We start from the raw sequence: 25,493 nt of genomic DNA on the forward strand, positions 1-25,493 counted from the left end.
TACTTCATAATGCGCACAATATTTACACTAACAAGTGCTTGTACTGAAGTAAAAATAAAAACGTATATACAGTGAACCTTATATATATTAGCACAGGATGAAACAATTGTTTCCTCCTATAATAAATTAACAAACATTTTGACGAACATAATGAGTTTTTGTTCCCTGTGAAGAAAGATCAGATAAAAATTAAAAGTATATTTTTTTTTTTAAATTAATATTTTGCTGACTTTATGTATCTTCTTTTCCAAATCCTTTTTCATTCCATATAAAAAAATCTTTCAAACAGTTTTTTTTTTTTAGGGACATACAATTGTCGTTAAGGGCTGTTTAGTGGTTTTCCGCTAGTCTTCAAGACATGCATAAGGCATAGGTTTTATAAAAAAATAAAAAAACTTATCAGTGTAAATCTGGTTTTGAAATGATAACTGTTGATATATACATATATATGGAACTTATATATATATGGAACTACTCCTTCCATGTCAAAAAAAAGAAAATTCCATATTGTTTTTGTTTATATTTCTTTTTTGTTAAGGAAACTCATTTTTGTTGAAATCCAATTTGTTGTGTTGCTTGATTGATTTTCTGCTGCACTTGTTTTGCTTGCATCGTGTATTCGGCAAACGTCATCTTCAGATTCTCCAATTCTTTCAGCAATCTCTCGTTCTCATCTTTCTGGTCTTCAAAGTTACGCAAGAGAAGCCGGTTTCCCAAGAGGCCACAATTTTTGTGCAAACTGGAATTGTTCCGTTTTAAGGCATCACGCATTTGCTTGGTACGACTAAGTTCATCTCGTTTCTGAAAATGACCAAATTATAAACTGTGAATAGATTAGTAACAATCGGCTATCTTGGTATAATTATTCATGGGGACGGTGGAATGGGGTTAGGGTTAGGTGTCTTCTTACTTGAAAATTAATATTTGCAACTCTATTTTTCGGCTGATCTCAAACACAAAATACAAATCAGAAAGTAATAATTAGAATATTATCATGTTAAGTGCTACATGCTTGAGTGCACACACACACACACACACACACACACACACACACACATCTCTGTCTATATATGGAGAGAACTTGAATGCCTACTAGACACCATCCTCTGTGTCTTTGAGCTCTGTATCCTAACACAAGGATACTTCTTATTGGAAATAAACCCTGACCAAATATTAAAAAAATGGTGTCTCCTCAAGCCATCCAGTACATCTTCCAGGTTGCAGTTAGAGGCATCCACTTTATTAATAGAGGGCAGCTTTTAATAAATAAAAATAAATAAAAATCTGGAGACAATGAGGAACTCATATAAAAAATATGAATAAAAACAAAAGTAAATACTGGCAGGCATGCAAGAAGAGCCTCTCAACCAATTTATACACCAGGTGAAAAAAGTTTAACAATAGTGTAAACCTTCTTATGTCTGAAATTAGCACCCGAGCCATGACAGAGGTCATCTAGGGTTAGTCATCAGGCCTTGATGAAAAAGGTTATGTCCGCCATCTCCATCAGCAACAAAAACAAAAATATAAGAGGCTTAAAAGTCCAGCCATGATTTCTTACTCAAAAGAAGGTACTACTCTTTTGCTACCATAATTTAACATTTGAAAAGTGGAGCAAGACATCAAATGATATCCTAGACGAGAAAATAAAGGAAACCGATGTATAAAATAGTAGGCATCAGGATTGGTAATATGAGATATATTTAATTTTATGTAAAGGGCCAAAGAGGGGGTGAAGCTCTTCACTAAAATTCAGGTACCTCCAATTTTTGTAAAATTTCAACAAGAATTATTAGACATCAAGTAATAAATATGCTCCAATTTTCAGTTTCTTTGAAGTATTTGATAGGAATTCTAGTGGTTATAATATGGCCACAACTTCCCATTTGAAAATTCAAGTATTTGAGATTTGCTTTGAATTTGATCCGTAGTCATTAGACACCAATTAAGAAAGATTTCCTGAATTTCAATTTCCTCTTTAAACCTCTTAAATTTAAGACATTGTCTAGAATCAAAATTTCTATAATGAACTTTGATGAAAATTGGAATAAGGATTCTAGATATAAGTATAGTAGGATTATATCTCATTTTTATCTGAAGGAGTGCAAAACTGTATTGCTTGGGAAATTAATTTCACCCATCCTATATGTGTATATACATATGTATAGACAAATACATGCTATAAATTTTGAAAAGTTTCTCATGTGGAATAGGCTTTATTCAATTCATGTGATATTTCGTTACAATTTATCCATTCTTCAGATATGCAAAAGTCAGGAGAAAAAAAGGCTGTTTTTTATTCATGGACAACATTACAATAAGTAATAAAGTAAAATTAGTTTTTAAAGAAAAGAAATGGAAAAGAAAATGAACTGACCTGTGCCACTTGAGCTTCGATATCCTGCAGTTCTTTGGACAGCACTTCATTCTCCACTTGAATGAACTGCAACTTCTCCGTCATATGAGTCTGTACTTCTGCAGTATTCTTAATTTTCTTGTCCAATTTGTGCAATTCCTGAATAAAACAAAACGTAACATTGAATCAATTAAAAAAAAAAAAAATTTTCTTCTGCCTTCAGCGATTGATTGATCATCTACTTCCTCACAACTGATCACAAATCAATCAACTTTTTTTTTAACAAATAAATGCAATCAAAAATGTTTTTTTTTATTGCTCAATTAATATCTATCCCATTAATGCTACCTAGCACTAAACACGGACTGAGAAGGGATGGTTTCAGTAGTGTTCTGGAAACTTTCTTATGTTTTTGATTTGTGTGTTTTTTTACTTCACATTAGTGTGTGTCCTTACTTAAAATGTTATTATTTTCATTTTTTTGTCTTCGTCACTGTCTGGGTCAAAAGGAAATGGAAAATGCTGATCCCAGCTGACAATACAAAAAATCTTAAAAAGATCTCTGAGTTGGAATATCGAAGTCAGCAGGTGAATGTTTGGCATCTGGTAGGATGCTCCATCCCCAGCTTGAACAATTCCCAAACTTCTGAAGGGGAGACAAAAAATTGCTGCTATGGTTTCAAATGATCTGAAATGACAGCAAGGGGAGACTTGATTCCAAATATTTCTTATATGTTATATCTCCCCTCTTTTGGAAATAGGGTACGATTATGAATATTTCCAGTATTAAATAATCCTTATACACTGTGAAATTTACTTTATGTATGAAAACCAAAGAGGGAAGATGTAACATATAAGAAATATTTGGAATTAAGTCTCCCCTTGCTCTTATTTCAGATTATGTAAAACCATAGTAGCAAGTTTTAGTCTCCTCTCCACCAAGGCCAGAGGTTGGGGGGAAATATCAGATATTTTGTAATTTATATGCAAAGCTCGGAAAACAAATGACTATGATTGAAATATTTTATGGCTGTAAAAAAGTGCCAAAAAAAGGCTCTGGATGATGGATGATCCCCTTAGTGTGACCTTAAGGGCAAATATCACATAGCCCACTACACAATTCAGGTCATTATCTTTCCAACGAGACTTCATTTGATAAATTCTGATTAATAGTCACTGAGATTTAGAACTTATTTAGAATAAGATTGCCAAAAAGTAGTATCTCTCTCTCTTTCTCTCTCTCTCTCTCTCTCTCTCTCTCTCTCTATATATATATATATATATATATATATATATATATATATATATATATATAGTGTACAAAAAGTTGTTAGATGAGACAAGTTATTGGTACCGTCGGTTTCAAGCCCGATAGTTAGGACCGTTTAAGATATCCATATCAAACTCTCTTCAGCCAATACTCGTCTATTTTATAACCGGAAGTGTGAAATATATATACCTCACGAGTTCACCTTTAACTCTCGTTTTGTTAAATTCCCCCCCCCCCCGTTTATTTATCAGATGATGATGATTTCATTAACTTAAAAATTTCAATTATTTTAATTTTAAAATCTAATTTCGATTGAAAACAAAATTTAATATATAAACCGATTTTAATTTGAAACCAATTTAATTTAAAAAATCTAATTTTTTTTATATATAAAAAAACCTTAAATTTTATATCAGTATCGGTTAAAAACTTAAAAATTCGATTAATTATATCGAATTACGTTTAAAAATTTCTAAATACGTTTAAAAATTTCTTTAAAAATTTCAATCTTTTGTTTAAATATATCGAATTACGTTTAAAAATTTTGAAATATGTTTAAAAATTCAAGCTTAGGGAGACGAGTATTGGCTGAAGAGAGTTTGATATGGATATCTTAAACGGTCTTAACTATCGGGCTTGAAACCGGCGGTACCAATGACTTGTCTCATCTAACAACTTTCTGTACACAAAATATAAATACGTTCTTGTATCTCAGAATTTCCTTTTAATTGAGCACTCTGCTGGATTTCTTTTTCCAAAAAAGTTAATCATATATATATATATATATATATATATATATATATATATATATATATATATATATAACTACTTCATTTATTCACATAAATTTAATATACGAAAGTATAGATTTATGCGTAAACTTTAAGTATTTACTTCAAAAGTGCTCAATACGTATGTAGAGCTCGTTAGTAATTTATAAAATATATATGGCGATTAAGCTACACTGAATATTCTGCGTTTCATCCAACTATAGGATTCGTCAGGCTTATGCGCGAATTTTGTGGTTGCTTCTTGTTTTTATATATATGTTGAGGATTTCTAGTTGGCCAATCAGCTTTCTAGTATCCACCGCGCCCCTTCCTATCAGCCAATGGGCATACATTTTATCAAACAAAGGATCTGTTTTAGAACTAGGTTAGTGGTTTTAGGTAGACGTTCTCCTTTTTTCTTTTTTTTTTATACATATAAATATACCTATGTATACACACATACATGCACATATATATACATATATATATATATATATATATATATATATATATATATATGTTTGTGATCGTTTATGTATATTCATGTTTATTTAATTTATTTATTTGTTTGTTTTCTATTGTTATTGTTAGCCCAGTCCAAAATAAATGTTTAACAAAAAGCGTAGTTTATCAAGCAACAATATTTGCGAAAGAAAACCCGAATAACAAGAAATATTACATAGGCATGACTTCCTTAGATTTCAAAACCCGATACTATGACCACAAAAGCACATTCAAAAATAAAAAACACCGTATAAAAATAACACTAGCGAATAAATACTGGGAACTCAAAGAAAGCGGACATTCGCCGGTAGTCGAATGGAAAATAATGAGACAAGCTACCACATGCAGACATTTAGACGACCCATGCAAATTATGCCTCCATGAAAAATTTTCTATCCTGTACTTTAAAGAACCTCAAAATCTATTAAACTGTAGGCGGGAAATAGCAAACAACTGTGTTCACAAAATAAAACTTACTCTAGGATAGCGATACAAAATAGCTTTAAAACTAACAATAACAATAAAAAACAAACAAATAAATAAATTAAATAAACATGAATATACATAAACGATCACACACATATATGTATATATATATATATGTGTGTGTGTGTGTGTGTGTGTGTATATGCATGTATGTGTGTATACATAGGTATATTTATATGTATAAAAAAAAAAAAAAAAGGAGAACGTCTACCTAAAACCACTAACCTAGTTCTAAACAGATCCTTTGTTTGATAAAATGCATGCCCATTGGCTGATAGGAAGGGGCGCGGTGGATACTAGAAAGCTGATTGGCCAACTAGAAATCCTCAACATATATAAAAACAAGAAGCAACCACAAAATTCGCGCATAAGCCTGACGAATCCTATAGTTGGATGAAACGCAGAATATTTAGTGTAGCTTAATCGCCATATATATTTTATAAATTACTATATATATATATATATATATACTCACAGCCAAATTAAACATTGAAATGCTCATATCTTTGGTTCTATGAAAATGCTCATATCTTTGGTTACATGAAAATTTGTAGACTTTTTGAAGATTATAATACTATTGTATGGTTTAAATATTATGAGAATTGGTAAAAAAAGAACATATTTTCAAACCAATAAATATACGTAATTTGCCCACTCTTTAAAAAAAGTTTTGTCTTTTTAGATTTTTTTCTTTGCATGTCACATCTAATAAAGATTTTAGTTTATTAGATAATTTTTGTTTGTTTGTTTGTTTGCCCAGTCAAGATCTTTGAATTTGCTGGAAGTGGAACAAATGTGAACTTTTAGTTTTTAATACCTTGACATACACCAAGGTTATAGAAATAAACGTAATGGTCTGTAAAGAAGCGTTTGTACTTAAATAATTGAAATTAGGCCAGAGGAAATTGCATACAGAAGAAACAGAGAAGGGTGAAGAGAAAGAAAGAGAAAGAAAAAAAGAGAGAAAGCTTGTATTTATTTGCTTCCCCACTGAGCAAATTAGGCATCAGGCCGTTTTTTAATGTGGGGAGGAAAAACCAGTCCCCCCCCCTTTTTTTAACACATCTTTCTCGCTTCGTTTTTTACATTTCCCAGGGATTATTCTAAGCTGTCACATTATTCTTCCACTTTTGGTTATCACGAGGGCTATGACAACAGCATATTCTTTTCATTGTTTTGACTCTCGAGTATATATCGGACACAGACACAGTTAATCAACCAAGAACCGCATCAGTAGCATATAAGATATCAACAGATACACACTCGAGAATCAAAACAATGAAAAGAATATGCTGTTGTCATAGCCCTAGTTATCACATACATAGTAAACATTTTATATTTAAACCATGAACTTGTAGGGGTGCCGAGGTTTAAGTGAAATTAAATCTCTTTGTCCCAAACAAAATAATAAAAAAAAGAATTATAAAAAATGACACTTTCTTCGGATTTAAAATGCACCGCATTTATTTTTTTAACAAAAACAACAAGATGAATCAGCAAAGGTCCAATCGGTGAAAGTTCTTTTGAAGTCATTATGATTAAAATGTTAGATGAAAGTCCTTCGTGGAATCAAGGAGTTTAGAAGGTTAAAGTCCTGTGTGAAAATATAATATAAAATTATTTTAAAGTTTGTGTTTTATCTGGCGAAGTTCGCCTTACTTAAAAGTTCCAAAGTCCCATGAGGAAATTAATTCGTTCTCATTAATTAGAAAATGTACGGAATAGATGCGTGTGTGCATAAGTGATTTTTGAGTGTTCGTGTGACGTGTGTAATCATGGTGTTGATGGCTTTGGCAGCGACGATGTTATGAAGACGAGAGGCATGTTCTTGTGTGTTGTCGAAGCGAGAAGAAAGGAAGAAGACTGAAGTGACTCAATGAACGAAATGAATTCCTACTAGAAGAATGTTTGATGCGTTTTTATACATTTTGGACCGGCTCCATAAACAAGATTGCTACTGCTGATATTTTGGTTTTTGGAAAAGCGTTAAAAAGACAATCTTCTGAATTTTCTCATTGGTCGCTTGTGTCACGTGATACTGTTGCCAACTACCTCCGCCAGAAATATGTTCATTTTACTTTTGTTGCTATGGGAAAAGTGTGTGGACGTATTTGAAATTGTGCCGTTGCTGGAAGAACTTATTTTTGTGCAAAATGCGCGGGGAAATTGAAATGAATAAAGGTTCGTTTATTTGTGTGTGTGTGTGTGTGTGTGTGTGTGTGTGTGTGTGTGTGTGTGTGTGTGTGTGTGTGTGTGAGAGAGAGAGAGAGAGAGAGAAAGCGACTGCACAAACTCGATGGCAGCTTATATCCTAAATTCGTCCTTTTCAAGGCCTTCTTAATGATTCAGAAGGAAGGAATAATTTACAAAATTTTTCAATATGTTCAAGAATCTATATAAAACACTTGATCTGTTACGTTTAAGTTTGAAATAAGATTTTCGTTGGTCTGTTATGCTAAAGTCAAAAATAGCATTTCCGTCAGTCTGTTACAGTTTGAAATAGAATTTTCATTCGTCTGCTATGCTTAATTAAAACTAGCATTTTTATCAGTCTGGTATGGTTAAGTTTACCATGATGTTAAATTTGAAGCATGTATTATATAATATACAATTTGTTGAACCGTATATTCTAGATTTGGCAAAGCGTCTAGTATGAACATTACATTTTACCTGTCCCTATCGACCAATTCACGTGACACAAATGTGTTGCATATATTTAGATTCTAAAGGAGTTAATATAATGATGATGATGGCCTGAATACTTCTTAATGGGAGGAAGAGTTTAATACTCCTTTCATTAGCTTTCTTTTCGTTGGGACTCTCCTGGTTATTCTTCATGGAGTCGTGCTGTGTTATGGATCATTAGTTCTCGCCAATAATTATCAACTTTCACTCAAAAGATATGTCATTTTATTTATTATCTCAAATAGAGAGAGAGAGAGAGAGAGAGAGAGAGAGAGAGAGAGAGAGAGAGAGAGAGAGAGAGAGATGTAAAATCTTGTATTTTTAACATCTTTATTGTCCCCTTTTTTAAATAAATTTACTTCAGAGCATTCTAAGCCATCGCATGGTTCTTCTGTTTTTGGCAACCACATATATCCCATGCATTTCACATTTGAACCTTGAACTCAATGACAGCTTACATCCTATGTTCGTTCTCTGCAAGGCCTCCTTAATATATGATGTATTATCTATAAATGATTATTTCAATGGAAATATATGTCATTTGAATAGATTTGGCACAGATACACAGAAAAACAGTATCGTTATGTTTTAAAATAATATTTTAAGGATCATTCATTCCTCTGACAAATTGAGGCAAATTTGTCGCTTTTTCTTCATTTTATATATCTATTGTTTAGTATGTATATATTTGGTATGTGCTAACATTTCGTTTTTTCGTAAAAAGTTAAATTATTTTGTTTCTTTCTCGGCTAGAACAATTCTTTGAAGACAAAAATAGTAAACCAACTTTGACTAACCGTTTGATAATGATATATCACATTATTGTGTATTAGAGGCATCGAGGAAATTAACATTAATATTATATATATATATATATATATATATATATATATATATATATATATATATATATATATATATATATATATATATATACCACCATAACAATGTACATTGTGGAAATAAAACTCATTAAAAAAATGTTAAGTGGTCATCTATAATAAATACATCCATTTCACCGATTATTGCAATAATCAGGGAAATATCCGTTTCCTTCTCTTCTTTCTCCCTCATCATTCTATTGGCAATTAGCCAAACAATATATCTGCTCTCTATGCCTTATATTTCTCTCTGCCATTAACAAAATGATTGATTTTATCTTCAACAGCTTTGAGCAGTTTGCCTGTTTCTTGCTGATTATAATCCAAAATGAAAACTCATCACGTGATGGAAACAATTTAAGTGTGATGCAGTTGCGGCTGATTTTCAATGACCACACTTGTTGAAAGGAGGGCAAACGACAATGCAGAATATTGATTTCTTTTTTAGCTTTTGCCTTTTGAAATGCGCCTTTGTATCTTTACAGAGGAATGTGTCCATCGATTGATCGATGATTCACTGAACACACACATTGGATGGGTTTATCTTATTTTACAAGGTGCCCCATAAAAAAAAAGAAAAAGAATAGAGTAGGTGTAAAACAGTGAATCAGCTTGTGTAAAGAAAGATGTGCACCCAAATGTTTCATAACATAAACCAAATAATGGGAGGACATTGGCAAAGGCACATATATTTAATGGAACTGCTGTCTGGCTTTGAGCCAGTACACTTGAATTCATTGAACCAAATGAATAGCCACCAAAATGTTTCGCTCAAAGACAATACTCCTGACACCACTGGACTAAACGAATGACTACTAAAAAATCCAGTTCAAATCCAATACTTTTGATTCCACTGAACCAAACAAATAATCACTAAAAAAATACAGTTCAGAGCTCATATTCTTGACTTCATTGAACCAATCAAAGGGCCAGCAAAAAGTTCAGATCTCAACATAAGTTTACAATTACTTCAACTTGAACTTGCATTTTAATTGATCACTTTCATTGTAAATATACAACCACATTTAAATCTGTTATGACTGTGTAGACGTCAAGAAAGTGTATTTTTGGTCTTAACTTTAGAAGCTTATTAATAGAATTATGATAATTAACATGCAGAACATAAATAGAAAACAATTAAAAGTGATTAAAAAATATTTTTTGAAACACTTTTAATTGTTTCTTTTCGTACTTATTTTTAATTGTTTTGCGAATTAAGAATGATTTCACTGAATCTATAAGGTCATTTAGTAACGTTATAAGTATGCGAATTTGCCTTTGCAGTAGACAGAGTGATACAGTACATCTTATGTTTCAGAGATTTGATAGAAAAAGTATTGATAAAGACCTTGAAAGACCTACTTAGCCGGATAATAACTGTTTTGAACCGGACTAGTGGCAGGAATCTTCAGGGTTCATTTGTCTGACTGGATCCTAGTTAATTACAATTACTTACCACAAAGACATTTGAACCCAAGATATTTAGTTCTTCATTTATTTAGATACATTATTCAGGCAAATATATATATATATATATATATATATATATATATATATATATATATATATAGAGAGAGAGAGAGAGAGAGAGAGAGAGAGAGAGAGAGAGAGAGAGCCATGCTACTTTTTAAGAGCTACATGTCAACATGTGTTTGTTTTTGCCTCTAAATGAATTTTTCTCACCTGTTCCTTGATTATGTCGTCACTGATTTCTACTTATCCATTCACGTTTTCCCAAGGATGTAATTTTTCACTGTGATCTCCCTGACACTTCATATAATTGTTCTATTCACTTTTATATATAACAAAAGAAGCCAAGTCAATCTCTTTTGGGGTTAGTCTTGAGAGCATATAAATCTTATTTCTGGAATTCCTGACAACTAAAATTGTTCTGACTGACACGCCCTGAAACTTAATTGACAATAAAAAGATAAATATTTTCTTACCTCGATTCGTTCTTCGATTTTTTCATTGTAAGTTTGATTCTCAATTTTCAGTTGTTCAAAATCAATCAGACGAAGACCATCAGCAAGCCCTTCCTTTAACATAAATTATAAAAATAGAAAATGAGTTCATTAATTGAAATAATATAGAATATTTGTATAAAAAAGATGAATGGAAATAAATAAAATATTTTTACTTCCATTTTTCTTTTGATCATTGACACATATCCCTTTTGCATCTACTCTTTTTATTAAACAATATATATATATATATATAATTAGTATATTTGGGCAGCATTTTCTCCTTTACGCACGTTTCATTGAAGAGCAGAGACAACTCTTGTTTGTTTCTCTTACCATCCATTTTTTCTTTTTGACAGACTGTTCGAGTGTAAAAAGAAATTTGCCATATTTGCGAACGTTTTCAACCTCCATCGGTTAACCAGGCTCAATACGAAACGGATGGTACACTTAAATGCCTTTAAGTATTTTAAGTATTGTAAACGATTTTAATCGTCTTTTCATTCAACTCAATTTCATTTTTTATTATTTTTTATCACTCGCGTGAGGATGACAAAGAGGTCGAAAACGTTCGCATATATATATATATATATATATATATATATATATATATATATATATATATATATATATATAAAGCTGAATGTGTGCGTGTGTGTGTGTGTCTGGTCACGAATAGGCTCCTATATGGTTGACTATTTTAAAAAACTGGTTACATATAATCATAGAAAATGTATCGAGACACAGGAATGGGTATGTTTGATCTGGCAAAACAGCGGTTCATTAAAATTGTGGGGTCTGCATTCGCGCCTGGTCCACAAAGTATGAAAATAAAAAATTAAAAAATTAAAATTAAAACATAAAAATTAGAAAAAAACGTTTACAAGTGTTTTTGATATAGATGTACATAAGAATATTTTGATAAGTATGTTTTAACTTAAATAGGGATGGTATAATAAAATTGTGGGGTCTGCGTTCGTGCCTGGCCTCCATGGAATAGAAATAGGCATAAACTTTAATAAAGACTTTTCATATCTATCTGTGTAAGTATACTTTGATAATTATGTTTCTGTTTGAAGAAATATGGTATAATAAAATTATGGCGTGTTCGTTCGCACCTGACCTCCATAGAATGAAAATATGTCACAAAGTTTAACAAGGTGTTTTAATATAAATCCACAGAATATTGTGATAAGTGTTTCAGTGTGAACAGGTATGGTATAATAAATTATGGGGTTTATCTATTTTATTTTTACTTTCATCATATTTTGCTTTGGTTTTGATACCCCCCAAATTCAACCCAAATTTACAACCCTTCCTTTTCATAACCTTTCATAACTTTTCATAAATCAGAGTCCATTTTCTGTAGGCTGTTTTTGAACCCAGTCAACGACGGGTACTTTTGCTAGTATATATATATATATATATATATATATATATATATATATATATATATATGTGTGTGTGTCATAATCACGTTGACATACGCCAGTTCTCATTAGATCACTAAAGTTAAGCAACATTGAGCCTTGTCAGTACTAAAATGGGTGACCATTTGGGAATTCTAAGTGCTGTACGTGCTCTTTGCTTATCTCGGCATTGTTTCCAGTCGGTCTTAGGCCTTTCCTTGCCACTGGACACAAGCAGTGTCGATTCACAATTACATGCACAGCAACCCGTACAGGGATGTCCATTGTCTCTTGAGATTGAACGGAGGCATTGCATTGTGACTCACACACACACACACACACATATATATTTTTGCTTATTTTTACATAAACATTTGGGTATCACTACACATTCATGAGTATGTTTCGGTTAACTGCTTGTAACCAATTAAAGACCTCATCAGGGAATATTGCTCATGAATGTGTAGCGATACTCAAATGTTCATGTAAAAATAAATAAAAGGTATATATATATATATATATATATATATATATATATATATATATATATATATATATATATATATATAGAGAGAGAGAGAGAGAGAGAGAGAGAGAGAGAGAGAAAGGAATCCAGGCTTGAGATATTCAAAAGTATGAACTAATGAACTGAACGAGGTTGTTAGATAGTGCTCAATAACAAGGGCAATTTTTTTATTTATTTATTAAAAGGTAAACAGTTATATTTATTCGCTACAAACAGCCATCTGTTTCAGTCAATGAGACTTCATCTTTTCCTTTTTCTCTCTCTCAATTCCCCTACTCCTAATCTCTTTTTATCTTCATCTTTCTTCGATTCTTTGCCATATTCAATTCGTTATTAACTAGTCTTCTATCTCTATATTTTTATTTCTTTTTTATTAAATCCGTCCCCCCTCCCAACCCTTCAACTTTCTTTGACACACAACAATCAGCTTATCAACAGACATGCTTAAGGAAACTCGATGTTCAGTTTTCATCAACCAACCATCCATAACACAATCTACTGTTCTGTTAAAATACGCCCTAATTTTAATAACTTCAAATTTAAATTTTCTATAGATCCAGCTATTGATATAAATTGTGCTAATGTTTTAACCGATTTTCCAAAAAGGTGGAAATATGACTTCTCCATTTCTTATACTTCTTTTTTAGAGAGATCGCAACTTATAACCTTTTTGCATTTTTTTTTTTGAAGAGCTCATTTTTTTTTTTTTCTTTAGCATCAGATGGTTCAGGTTCACCTGATGAAGTCTCATTAATTGAAACAGATGGCTGTTTGTAACTACCAACTGTAATTGTTTATGTTTTAATATATATATATATATATATACTAGCTGTACCCTGCCACGCGTTGCTGTGGCTCAATTTGGTGTAATGGAAAATTCTAATAAAAAGAGAAAATGCATGTTTCTTATATTCTTAGTACAGCAATCCACTCCAAAAAGTAAAAAAAAAAGGCGAAAATGAAAAAAAATGGTAGAATTGGATCCAGATCTTCGGAAGTTACCGTCAATCATGGATTGGGCTCGACCAACATTCAGTGAATTAAGCTGAACGTTGCTAAAATGTTGAAACGCTAAATAGTTTTTTTGTTTTTTTTGTCATTGTATTGAAAATTGTGAGATTTTAATTAATATTTGGATGGGGGGGGGGGCTTTATTATACACAGATTCGAAAAAGTTGTCCAAAAACAAATAAATGAAAGCAAAGGTAAGGTAAATTATGTTTCTACCTAACTGGATAATTTTTTAGTGTTTTTATTTAATGTAAAATGTTTAATAGGCTCGAGAAACTCCGTGTTTATCGATGTATTTGAAAAAGACGAATGGTCGCGGACTCTGATGAATACGTTAAGTTTGGGAAAATAAGTTAAAAACTAAAAAACTATACAAAATAGTGTCAGACACCCACTGATTATATGTTATCGTGACATAGGCTGACATATTCGGTGGGTTTCTGACAGTATTTTGTCTAGTTTTTTAGTTTTAAATCATTTTCCCAAATTCAACATCATCAACAGTGTCCGCCACCATTTGTATTTTTCAAATGCACTGATAAACACTGTTTTTCGAGTCAACTAAACGTTACAGTAAATAAAACGGGTTTGTATTACTAAACACAGAAACGAAAAAGTCGTTGAAAAATAAATATAACAAATAAATGTTATCAAAGGCAAGATAAGTTACTTTTCTACCTAACTGGGTAAGATTTTAGTGTTTTTATTTTGTGTAAAATGTTTAATCGGTTCGAAAACATGTAGTGTTTATCAGTATATTTGAAAAATACAAATGGTGGCAGACTGTATTGAACACGGTAAGTTTGGGAAAATGAGTTAAAACTAAAAAACTATACAAAATACTGTCAGGAACTCACTCAATATATGTTACCGTGACATAGGCAGACATGCATTTGATGGTTTTTAACAGTATTTTCTATAGTTTTTTTAGTTTTAACTCATTTTTCCCAAACTTAACGTGTTTAACACAGAGTCTGCCACCAATTGTAATTTTCAAATATAGCAGTAAACGCTGTGTTTTTCGAGCCGAATAAACATTTTACATTAAAAAAACTAAAATTATCCATTTTGGTAATAAAGTAACATATCTTGCCTTTGATAATATTTGTTATACTTTTATTTTTTGACAAATTTTTTGAATCTATATGTACAGTAGTACAAACCCAATAAAAACACTAAAAATTATCCAATTAAGTAGAAAAGTAACTTATCTTGCCTTCGAAAATATTTACTTGTTATACATTTGTTTAAGTTGACAACTTTTTCAAGTCTTTGTGCAAGTACAAACCTGAAGGCGGTATTTTTCTGTCTAATTTTATTTTTGGTATCGCGCTTAAATTTAAATTTCACAATATCTTTTTTTAGGGGGGTATTTTTTTTACATTAGGTCCACCTCCACAATTTTCGACTATGCTGAATAAGAAAATCTCATTTAAAATTTGCAGAGACAAGTAGTTTTCAAGATATAAAGACCTATACTATGCACTATAATTCACTGGCGGCTATGAATAAACACTCCCAACCTCCCCATATTAAGAACGGCTTTCGGAATAAACAACACCTATGCCTAACCACGTGTTTTAACCTTTTACCTGTCTTCCATCTGTTAAAAACGGCTTTTGGAATAAATACCACCATTCTCCCCATGTTAAGAACGGCTTTCAGAATAAACACCCCCAACCTACTCATGTTAAAAATTGTGGAGGTGAACCTAATGTGAAAATTTACCTTTTATTTTTTTAATAAATTGTTAGTTGAAAGCACAGAATAGTGATAAAACACCATCCCCTCCCCTTGGTAAGAATGGCTGAAAAAATAACGGTTTTCTTGGTAGAAACTTTTCTGTATTTCACCTAACAATTTCTGGTGCTAATGCACTTACTGATCCGCACTATTTTTTAAATCGTATTTCCAAATTTAATTAAAGTTTTATATGTTTTTTTATTCAGTTGTAAGGTTAAAGTACAGAATAGGTACAAAACACCCTCCCCTCCCTATGTTAAAAATGGCTTTTTAGATAATAACCTTATTATTTCAGCACAGATCACTTTCTGCATGAGTACCTAATATTTTTATTTTATTTTTATTTTTTTCAGCCATTCTTACCATACAGAAGGGATGGTGTTTTGTAACTATTCTGTGCTTTTAACTAACAATTTATTATTAAAAAAAGATATTGTGAAATTATAAACAAATAAAAAGATATTGTGAAAGTTGAATTTAACTTGAAAAAAAAAACAAAAAAAAACAACATGAACGGCGCGTTCAACATCGTAGCCGGAACTTATTTAGCAATAAGGTCACGTTAGTCGATTAATGGGTGCTAATGCACTTACTGATCCGCGCTATTTTTTTAAATCGTATTTCCAAGTTTAATTAAAGTTTTGTTTTTTTTCGGTATTTTTTAGATTAGGTCCACCTCCACAATTTTCTTTTTAAATGACGACTTTTATATGTTTTCGACTATGCTGAATACGAATATCGCATTGAAATTTTGCAGAAATAAGTAGTTATCGAGATATAAGTAGTTGTTTTCTTTGGCGGCCATCTTTGTTACACGCGTAGATTTGTTTATGACGCGTGCGCACGCGCGTAAAAAAGATGGCCGCCAGAGATTACAATGCATTATACAACTTTTTATATCTTGATAACTACTTATTTCTGCAAAATTTAAATGTGATTTCCGTATTCAGCATAGTCGAAACCCTATAAAAGTCGTCATTTAAAAGAAAATTGTGAAGGTGGACCTAATCTAAAAATTTACCTTTTTTTTTTATTCAATTGTAAGGTTAAAGTACAGAATAGGTACAAAACACCCTCCCCTCTCCATGATAAGAATGACTTTTTAAATAATAACGTTATTTCAGCACGGATCAATAAGTGCATGAGTACCCAATTTCTTTAATAAAGAAAAAGCATTCATATATTTTCTTATGTAAAAATAAAAAAAAATAAAAAAAACGTGTACTTTCAATTTTTGTTAAAAAAAGGTTTTCTTTAAAAAAAGAGAGTGATCCGTGCTGAAATAATAACGTTATTATTTAAAAAGTCATTCTTAACATGGGGAGGGGAGGGTGTTTTGTATCTATTCTGTACTTTAATCTTACAATTGAATAAAAAAAACATTAAACTTTAATTAAACGTGGAAATACAATTAAAAAATAGCGTGGCACTCTCTGCAATAGCACGCTTTTTTTGTTTTTGTTTTAAGAAAACCTTTTTTAACAAAATTGAAAATACACTTTTTTCTTTGTTTTCTTTTTGCTTTTTTTTTTTTTACAGAAGTTGTTTTTACATAAGAAATTAAATATTAAAGAAATTGGGTACTCATACATATTGATCCGTACTGAAATAAGAACGTTATTATTAAAAAAAAACAATCTTAACATGGGGAGGGGAGGATGTTTTGTACCTAATCTGTTTATTTATTTTAATAACATAGAAACATCCCTCGACTTTAAAGATGGATTGTCTGAAAATTTCAAATAAATTGGTAATGTAGAAATATGATTTTATCGACTTTGAACGAACCAAGAATTACATTTTTATATATATACTAGCTGTACCCTGCCACGCGTTGCTTTGGCTCAAGTTGGCGCAATGGAAAAAGTTCCAAAATGAGAAAAAGCATGTTTCTTATAGGTTTAATTTTCCATTTTGCATGGGTACACAGTTTTTGTTGTTCCATTTTCTTAGTTGATATAGAGAATTTCTGGTTTGGTAACTCTTGAATACGTAACATAAATTGTCCATGTGAAAAAACAAAGCTTGGATTGGTTTATATTTCACAACATGATAATTAGTACACCAAATTTCAGTTGCAATAATAGTGGCATCCCTGGCAAATATAGCTGTTGGATAATTAACCACTTTATCTGCTTTCACAACAGTGTCGATGGATTTGTATTTGACTACCTCACTTGGAATTTTACATTGAATAATAGCGTTAAGTTCATGGGCGTCTTTGTATTGACCTGCAAGAATAGCTCATTCACTCAGTCAAGTGGAATTCTTATAATTTGAATATCTGCAAAAACCTTTTAAACTAACTGTTCTTTTGATGAAATAAAATTAAAGAAATTACAGAAGTTAAAAGTCAAAGAATTTTGCCCTTAACTCTGATCAGCTGGCACTTTTTCGTACCCAATTTCCCACAAGTGATGCAAAAGTTTTTGTGCAGATCGAACAGTCTGCAACTGGATATGCATATTTTGAGTTAAGTTTAATGTCTTCACATGGAACAAAAAAGTAGAGTATTTGAGGCAAACATTTATTTCATCTGCTGATATTGATTGAAGAATAACAGGTAACATTTGTCTAAAATCTTCTGCAAGCAATATTACTGCATTCCCAAATGGTCTGACATTGCCACGCAAATCTTGCAAGGATCGACCAAGAGCCTCAAGTGATTTTTTGCGTACCATTGTGCATTTATCGTAAACAATAAGTTTGCATTTCTGCAATATTTTTCCCCATATTGGATATTTTGGAGATGTTGAACATGAGATTTTTTGAAAAATTGAATGTTTTAAAGTAGAATAAATAATTCTTCTACTTGGCAGCAAGGTCACAGGTATTCCTCATGCAGCAAGGGCTAAGGCTATGTCATTTTGTTACCAAATGGCTGCCAAAATCAATTTAATTAGAAAGGTTTTACCAGTTACTTCTGGTGCTGTTCAAGGTAGCAGTAATTTCCAAATAACTTCTATTCTCACAGTCAGTAAATTAGGTGACTAAAATATGATTTATCCATGTTTTGACAATGCCTTATTCACTGTAATTAATTTAGGAGACCAAAATAGGATGAGGGATTAGAGATAGACAAATAGAGAGGAATATATATAGATGGAAAAGAGAAAGTGAGATGAAAATAGAGAAAGAGAAGGAGATAGAGAGATAAAGGGATTGATAGATAAAGAGAGAGGGGGAGTTAGAAACAGAGAGGGATAAGACAGAGGAAAGGAGCGAGAGGGAGTTAGAGAGAGAAAGGGGCTCAAAGAGAGATGGAGAGGGTGATATAGAGAGAAAGATAGATTGAGAGAGGGAAAGGGAGAGATGGATAGAGAGAGATATTAAGAGAGGAAGAGAGAGGGGGAGAGAAACAGGTGAACTACACTTCACCGTTTTTTTCCTCGTTCAGTAGAGAAGAAATCTTTCGAGACTGGGGCAATTTTAATTTTTTGTTACTATCCAGAGTAACCCTTTTGGGGGGGGGTAGATTTTCCATGCATTAGAAACCGACCGGGTTATCTGTACTTTCACCAAACAAATTAATAAAAGAAAAAGATTTTGTAAAATTTGAATTTAACATGAAAATACTATTTTAAAAAATAGCACGATAACATAAGTGCATAAGTGCCACTTTAGGTACTCCTTGGGCGTTGAGTTCCATGGCGACCAGAATACTTATTTAATGGTCGCTCCCTTAGATAAAGAGAGAGGGGGAGAGTTAGAAACAGAGAGGCTAATGCATACATGTTAGTCAAGGCTAATGCATGCGCACATAACATTTTTTTATTTATTGAGGTTGGCTTGGTAACTAAACGATTTATTGATAATTTCGTAACCCTTAAACGCATGCCGGAAGATTTAAATTGGTTCATTATTGTTGTAATGAAAAAAAAAAAGTTTCATTCAACACAAAACCAAAAACACATATTAATGATAAATGATTTATTATTCTATTCATTGAAATTTAATAATTTTTAGATAAAAAAAGTAAAAAAAAGTTAATAAAAAAATAGTTGCTTATGTGCGCATGTAAAAATGTTTGTAAAAGTGAGAAATTATTTTAATCATTTAAAAAACTTGTCTTATTTTTTTGTTTTATTTTTAGGTTAGGTCCACCTTATAATCACCCCAACATCCTCATCTTAAGAACAGCTTCCGGAATAAACACCACTTTTGGAGGGGGAGGGGGCTATTTGCAAAATTTAACTGATATTTGTTGTCAGCATACCCACCCGAAAATACTATTAAAAAAAGGGGAGGGGTTCAGTGCCCATTGAGAGAAGTAGATTTATTTATCAATGAAAGTTGCGAAGAAGTACATTTATTTATCAATAAAAGTCGTCATTTAAAAAAGAAAATTGTGGAGGTGGACCTAAATGTAAATATTTACCCAAATAACTATCCCGAAGTTTATTACAAAAACGTTTTATTTTCGCACTATGCAACAATTTGTTCATCCGCGCATGTAAATTAAAAAATATTTGTAAAATTGAGAAGTTATCAGTAAATGATTTAGTTTTTTTTTATTTATTTTTTTTTTTTACATTAGGTCCACCTCCACAAATGTTAAGAACGGCTTTCAGAATAAAGAATAAACACCCTCAAACTCTCCATGTTAACAACGGATTTCGGAATAAACACCATTGGGGGGGGGTTGTCAAGATACCCATCCGCAAATACTATTAAAAAAAAAAAGTCGTCATTTAAAAAGAAATTAAAAATCAAATCTTTGTAAAAGTGAGAAATTATTAATAAATGTTTAGTAACATTTGTTGGTGCTAATACAGAGAGTGATCCGCGCTATTTTTTAAATCGTATTTCCACGTTTAATTAAAGTCATGTTTTTTTTTTATTCAATTGCAAGGTTAAAGTACAGAATAGGTACAAAACACCCTCCCCTCCCCATGTTAAGAATGGCTTTTTAAATAATAACGTTATTATTTCAACACAGATCACTCTCTGCATGAGTACCCATTTTTCTTTTAATATTCATAAAAAGTAAAACTTTTTTTCAAAATAAATAAATAAATAAATATTTGTAAATGTGACAAATAATCGTTTAGTTACGGCAACGTCAGTAAATAAAAGATGTTACGTGCGGGGTGGGGTGGGGACTAAGGGAGCGACTATTATTTTTTTCTGCTGGTCGCCATAGAACTCAACACCCAAGGAGTACCAAATTGTAAATTTTTTTTTGTCAAATAAATAAATTTCAAGCAATTTTTACAATAAATAATAGATAGCAACTTCGTTAATTTTACGACTCGCCCCAGCATATTATAAACACCCTAACTTCCATATGTTAAAACGGCTTTCGGAATAAACACCCCCCAATCTCCCCATATTAAGAACGGCTTTCGAGGTTTATGGAAGGGCGTGTTTTTTTTTTAACATGGGGAGGTTAGGATGTTTATAATACGTTGAGGCATGTCGTAAAAATGAAATAGTTTAGAAAAAGTTAAAACAAACTTTTTTATGTAAACAAAAAAAGAAAAGAAACTAAACAATTAAAACATAATGTTTCATGAGTGAAAAGCCTTAACATAAATAAAGGTATTTAAAATTTAAAAATTAGTAAGTACATAAATTAATTTAAATTTTTAAAATATGGGATTTTTTTTTGTGCTAATGCAGAGAGTGATCCGCGCTATTTTTTAAAACGTACTTCCGCTTTTAATTAAAGTTTTATATGTTTTTATTCAATTGTAAGGTTAAAGTACAGAATAGGTACAAAACACCCTCCCTTCCCCATGTTAAGAATGTCTTTTTTAATAATAACGTTATTATTTCAGCACGGATCACTGTCTGCATGAGTAACTTTTTTTTTTTTTTACTTATCTTGTAATTCGAGAGTAGTCGAAACGGAAGTTACCAGAAATATTATTGGGCAGTCTCGCAGAAACGACTTCGAAAAATATTTATATTTTAATTAATGTTTTTATAATTCGCAATGTAAAATTATTTTAATAACATGCAAACATTCATTGACTTTACAGATAGATTTTATGAAAATTTCAATTAAATTGGTAACGTAGAAATATGGTTTTATTCACTTTTAACGAACCAACATTACATTTATATATATATATATATATATATATATATATATATATATATATATATATATATATACTTATATATATAAATATATATATATATATATATATATATATATAAATATATATATATACATATATATATATATATATATATATATAATATGTAATGTGAGTCTTTAAGATAGGCTTATATTTGATGACCTTGAAGGAAGGTTAAATTGGGGCAGTACAGAGAAATATCTGCAGAATAGGAGACTGTCAGTATCACATTTAATGAATAAATGAGCATGTTTAGTTTAATAGATGTAGAACAGTTGAGGTCAGTTAGGAAAGGAAGGCCAAGAAAAACATGAGAGGAAATGATAAAAATGGACTTGAGAGAAAGGGTGATAAATAAAGATCTAACCAGAGAGAGAGAGAGAGAGAGAGAGAGAGCGAGGGAGAGAGGTTTGGAAGTCAATTTTTTAAAGCCATCCAACACATGCCAGTATATAAAATGAATGTTAAACTGCTGCTGATTGATTGATTGATTGATTGATTGATTTCTAATTGCAAAATAAAAGAGAAACAAATCTCTCTCTACATATATTTGTATGTCAGTTAATTACTTTTAGCCTATTAGACCTAGGAAGCTCAAATTTGGTAGGAATAATATGCTTCCTATGCATAATTTATCTTTTTTCATTAGTTACGGTTTGAAGGAATCATGACAGTCTCCAGTTAAAAACTATTTTTCATTTTACTTTTTTAATGAAATTTCAGTCGGTATTACATCATTTAAAATTTAATTGCATCTCAAATATTAAGCAAATTTGAAGCCCATGTGTGTCTCATCCATATGGAATGAGTATTCTTATTTATTTAGTTCCCTATAAGAGCAAAGTTAAATACAAGGTATTTTTTATTATGTGGAGAATATTCAGCTCCCCAGAAGGGACACTCTGGATTGGACAAAAATAAGAATTGTCCTAGTCAATAAGAATTTCACCTCCTTCAAATGGGATAGAACAGACACTACTCTTTAAATTATTTATTTGCAAAAAATATAAAAAATTTACATTTTTAACATTTTAAACAAATTATGCATTAAGATCGTCAAAAGTGCGGAAAAATGGGTACTGTTAGTTATCTTTTGCCATCATAACTAAAAATGTTTATCCTACTTCTTAGCTAGAATAATCAATCACCATAATACCACATTTACCCTTGGAAACTTTCTACTTAAATTTCTCAAATTTTTTTTTTAATTATTGAAAATAAATAACAACGTTTATATACAATCAATACTACAGAAAGTGCTGTAACAGGAATTTCAACTGGTAGGAAAACAACACAAAAAAATAAAAAGATTAAGAAGAATAAATTTACCAACCTTTGATTTACGTTGCAGTTCTTTTTTCTTCAATCGATTCTTGAGTTTGATGTTTTCAAGGCGAACATTATCCAATTCCGTATCTTTTTTTTCTTCATTTGCCAGATATTGTTCAATGTCCTGGCAGGAATAAAGAACATACAATTAACGTGATAAAGGGTCGTTTATTTTAGAGGAAGGATGAAGGAGAGATCAATTATGTCCAATTCTGGAATCACATTATGACCACCTACAAGCACTTCATAACAATATGAAAAAGCAATGCTTATTTACCTTCACTGCAAAATTTTAGACACAAGGTCAAGATGGTTTTGAATAGCCAACATAGTAGGTGAAGCCTATACAAAATGCCTAAACAGCTTTGTCAGCTTTCCACAATAGATAAAAGTGCCTCAAGCGATAAGCAATAAACTGACCCTTTCTTGGAGAGAAGGTAAAACATGGGAAGGTGGATCTCCTAGGGCTGAACAGAATCATACCTCAGCAAGAAAGTTACTGTCAAACTGATTGTCGAAGACATATATGACTTAAATATTAAACTGAACAGCTGAATCATTTCCATGGCAGGAAAAGTGTGGTCATTGATTATACTCCCAGTAATTAATTTATACACTTGGACAAAGTATTTGCTGACAGCGCCTGGTATTCTCAAATGGTCACACACCTAAATATTGACCAAGCTCGGCGTCGCTTAACTTCAGTATTCTGACAGAAACCGGGGTATCAATTTAGCTATAATATTGCAAGAGGAATAAATTTATCAAAATGCTGATTAAAATTTAAGCAAGCATTTCACTGTTCGTTTAAACAAGGTGTCCCTCGCAAAAAAAATTCCACCTAAGAAATATTCAATAAAATCCTTTCTACTATTCAACCATATTTAGTTCAAATAAACTTCAGTCTATGCCTGACTTGTACACCAAGGTTTAATTATGAATGTCAAACAGTCTTTGCTTAATGATAAGCACACAATGTGCAAAATTGTCAATATACCTTACACATATTTTTTTTTATCAATGAGTCATCATGTATCAAGATCAAAAGTCACTTAAGGATAAGAGTTGGTACTGCTTTGATTTTGGCAGTGATAACCTTCTTCATATTAGAAATAGATTTGTGATTGTTTTGATGAACATTATTTTTGAATTTTTTAAATAAAAATCTAAAGCGTTGAGGTCCAATGAATATGAATCTCATTCAGAATCACATTTTATTCTGATGAGATGATCACCAAAGTATCCCAGCATATCATTGAATGGTGATAAAACAAAAATTGTTGCACATTCATGATTTAAAGTTAGTGAACAAATTCTCATAGACTGAAGTTTATCTGTATCAAATATGGTTGGATTGCAGGAAGGATTGTGAATTTTATTAATAATTACATGGATGCCATTTTTTTTTGGGGGGGGGTCACTCTATAGTATTAGACTGAGCTAATATTTAGGAGAGATGAAAATAGATTACAGATTATTTGGATAGCCACTATAAAAATCAGATTTTTATGAATTGGAGATAAATTTTGCAGGTCGAGCAAGACATTAGAGATTCTTATGACAATAGATAGCACAAAAAATAAATAATCTTTCTCGATCTCTTCTAAATACTAGCCCAGTCTATTGAATTTCGGCTATCTGATCAAATGAGCAATAACTAAATAGTTAGAGATCAGAAGCTAGAGAGTTGGTATATAAGCAGGTTGGGACGTTCTATTGTGCTTAGATAGGCAAGTTCATTTTCTGGCTTCTGATTGGTTGCTAGTTTATGAGTGACCATTCCACCATATGTGGATATCGATTCCTTCAAGCAAGAGTTTGTTTGCCAAGTGAACGCTAGTTGCAGCTCTTATATCATTTTTCACATTTTATCCATATCACAATGAAAATCTAAGCATTAAATGATGCTCAGACTTTCATCTGTAAATATGATAAGAAGAAAAACAAAACAAAAAACAAAAAGTGTCAAGATGAAACCAACAGAAGAAGGAACGAAGAGAAAAACAGTGCAAAAAGACATGACTGAAAAAAAAATTAGGATGTGATATTAAGATTATGCATATATGTCATTATTAGTGTTGGTTTACCATTATGAGACTGGGCTACTGTTCAGGAGAGATGGAGAATAACAAGATTATGGATTATTAGTTTATTCTTTTAAAAAATAATTGAGAAGATGAACCTAAAAACAAAAGAGAACAAGCACATTGAGATTGCATATGTCTGCATAACGACGTAAGAATGGACTAAAGTCTTATCTGAATCTTATTTCTCCAAATTGTATGCAGTATTCTAGAATTTATGCCATGAAAATGGTAATCACTCAAAAACTATTTGATCTTGAAATTTTACATGAGAGCTACTGTTAATTCATGAATCAAATTTAGAAAATAAAGTCGAGAAATTTCATTAAAATTTAGGCCATGACTAAAATTTTCAAAATGAAGGTCATATAAAATGTGGAACTTCATTG

General features: G+C 31.3%; 1 protein-coding gene across 1 annotated transcript in view; it reads right to left on the minus strand.

Annotated features, from left to right (window-relative positions):
* Nucleotides 1–394: 394 nt before the first annotated feature.
* LOC145248050 (cilia- and flagella-associated protein 184-like) overlaps nt 395–25,493 on the minus strand; it is an 80,606-nt gene continuing 55,507 nt past the window's right edge. Inside the window, exons 9-12 of the mRNA XM_080109785.1 lie at nt 23,025–23,144; nt 10,899–10,991; nt 2,378–2,515; nt 395–801 (exon numbers count right to left, since the gene is read on the minus strand). Coding sequence (XP_079965911.1) covers nt 544–801; nt 2,378–2,515; nt 10,899–10,991; nt 23,025–23,144 — 609 coding nt within the window. The 3' untranslated portion in view covers nt 395–543. The remainder of the gene's footprint in view (nt 802–2,377; nt 2,516–10,898; nt 10,992–23,024; nt 23,145–25,493) is intronic.

This window comes from Euprymna scolopes, chromosome 26 (assembly GCF_053919585.1).
Source record: "Euprymna scolopes isolate OS-2025 chromosome 26, ASM5391958v1, whole genome shotgun sequence".
Classification (NCBI taxonomy): domain Eukaryota; kingdom Metazoa; phylum Mollusca; class Cephalopoda; order Sepiida; family Sepiolidae; genus Euprymna; species Euprymna scolopes.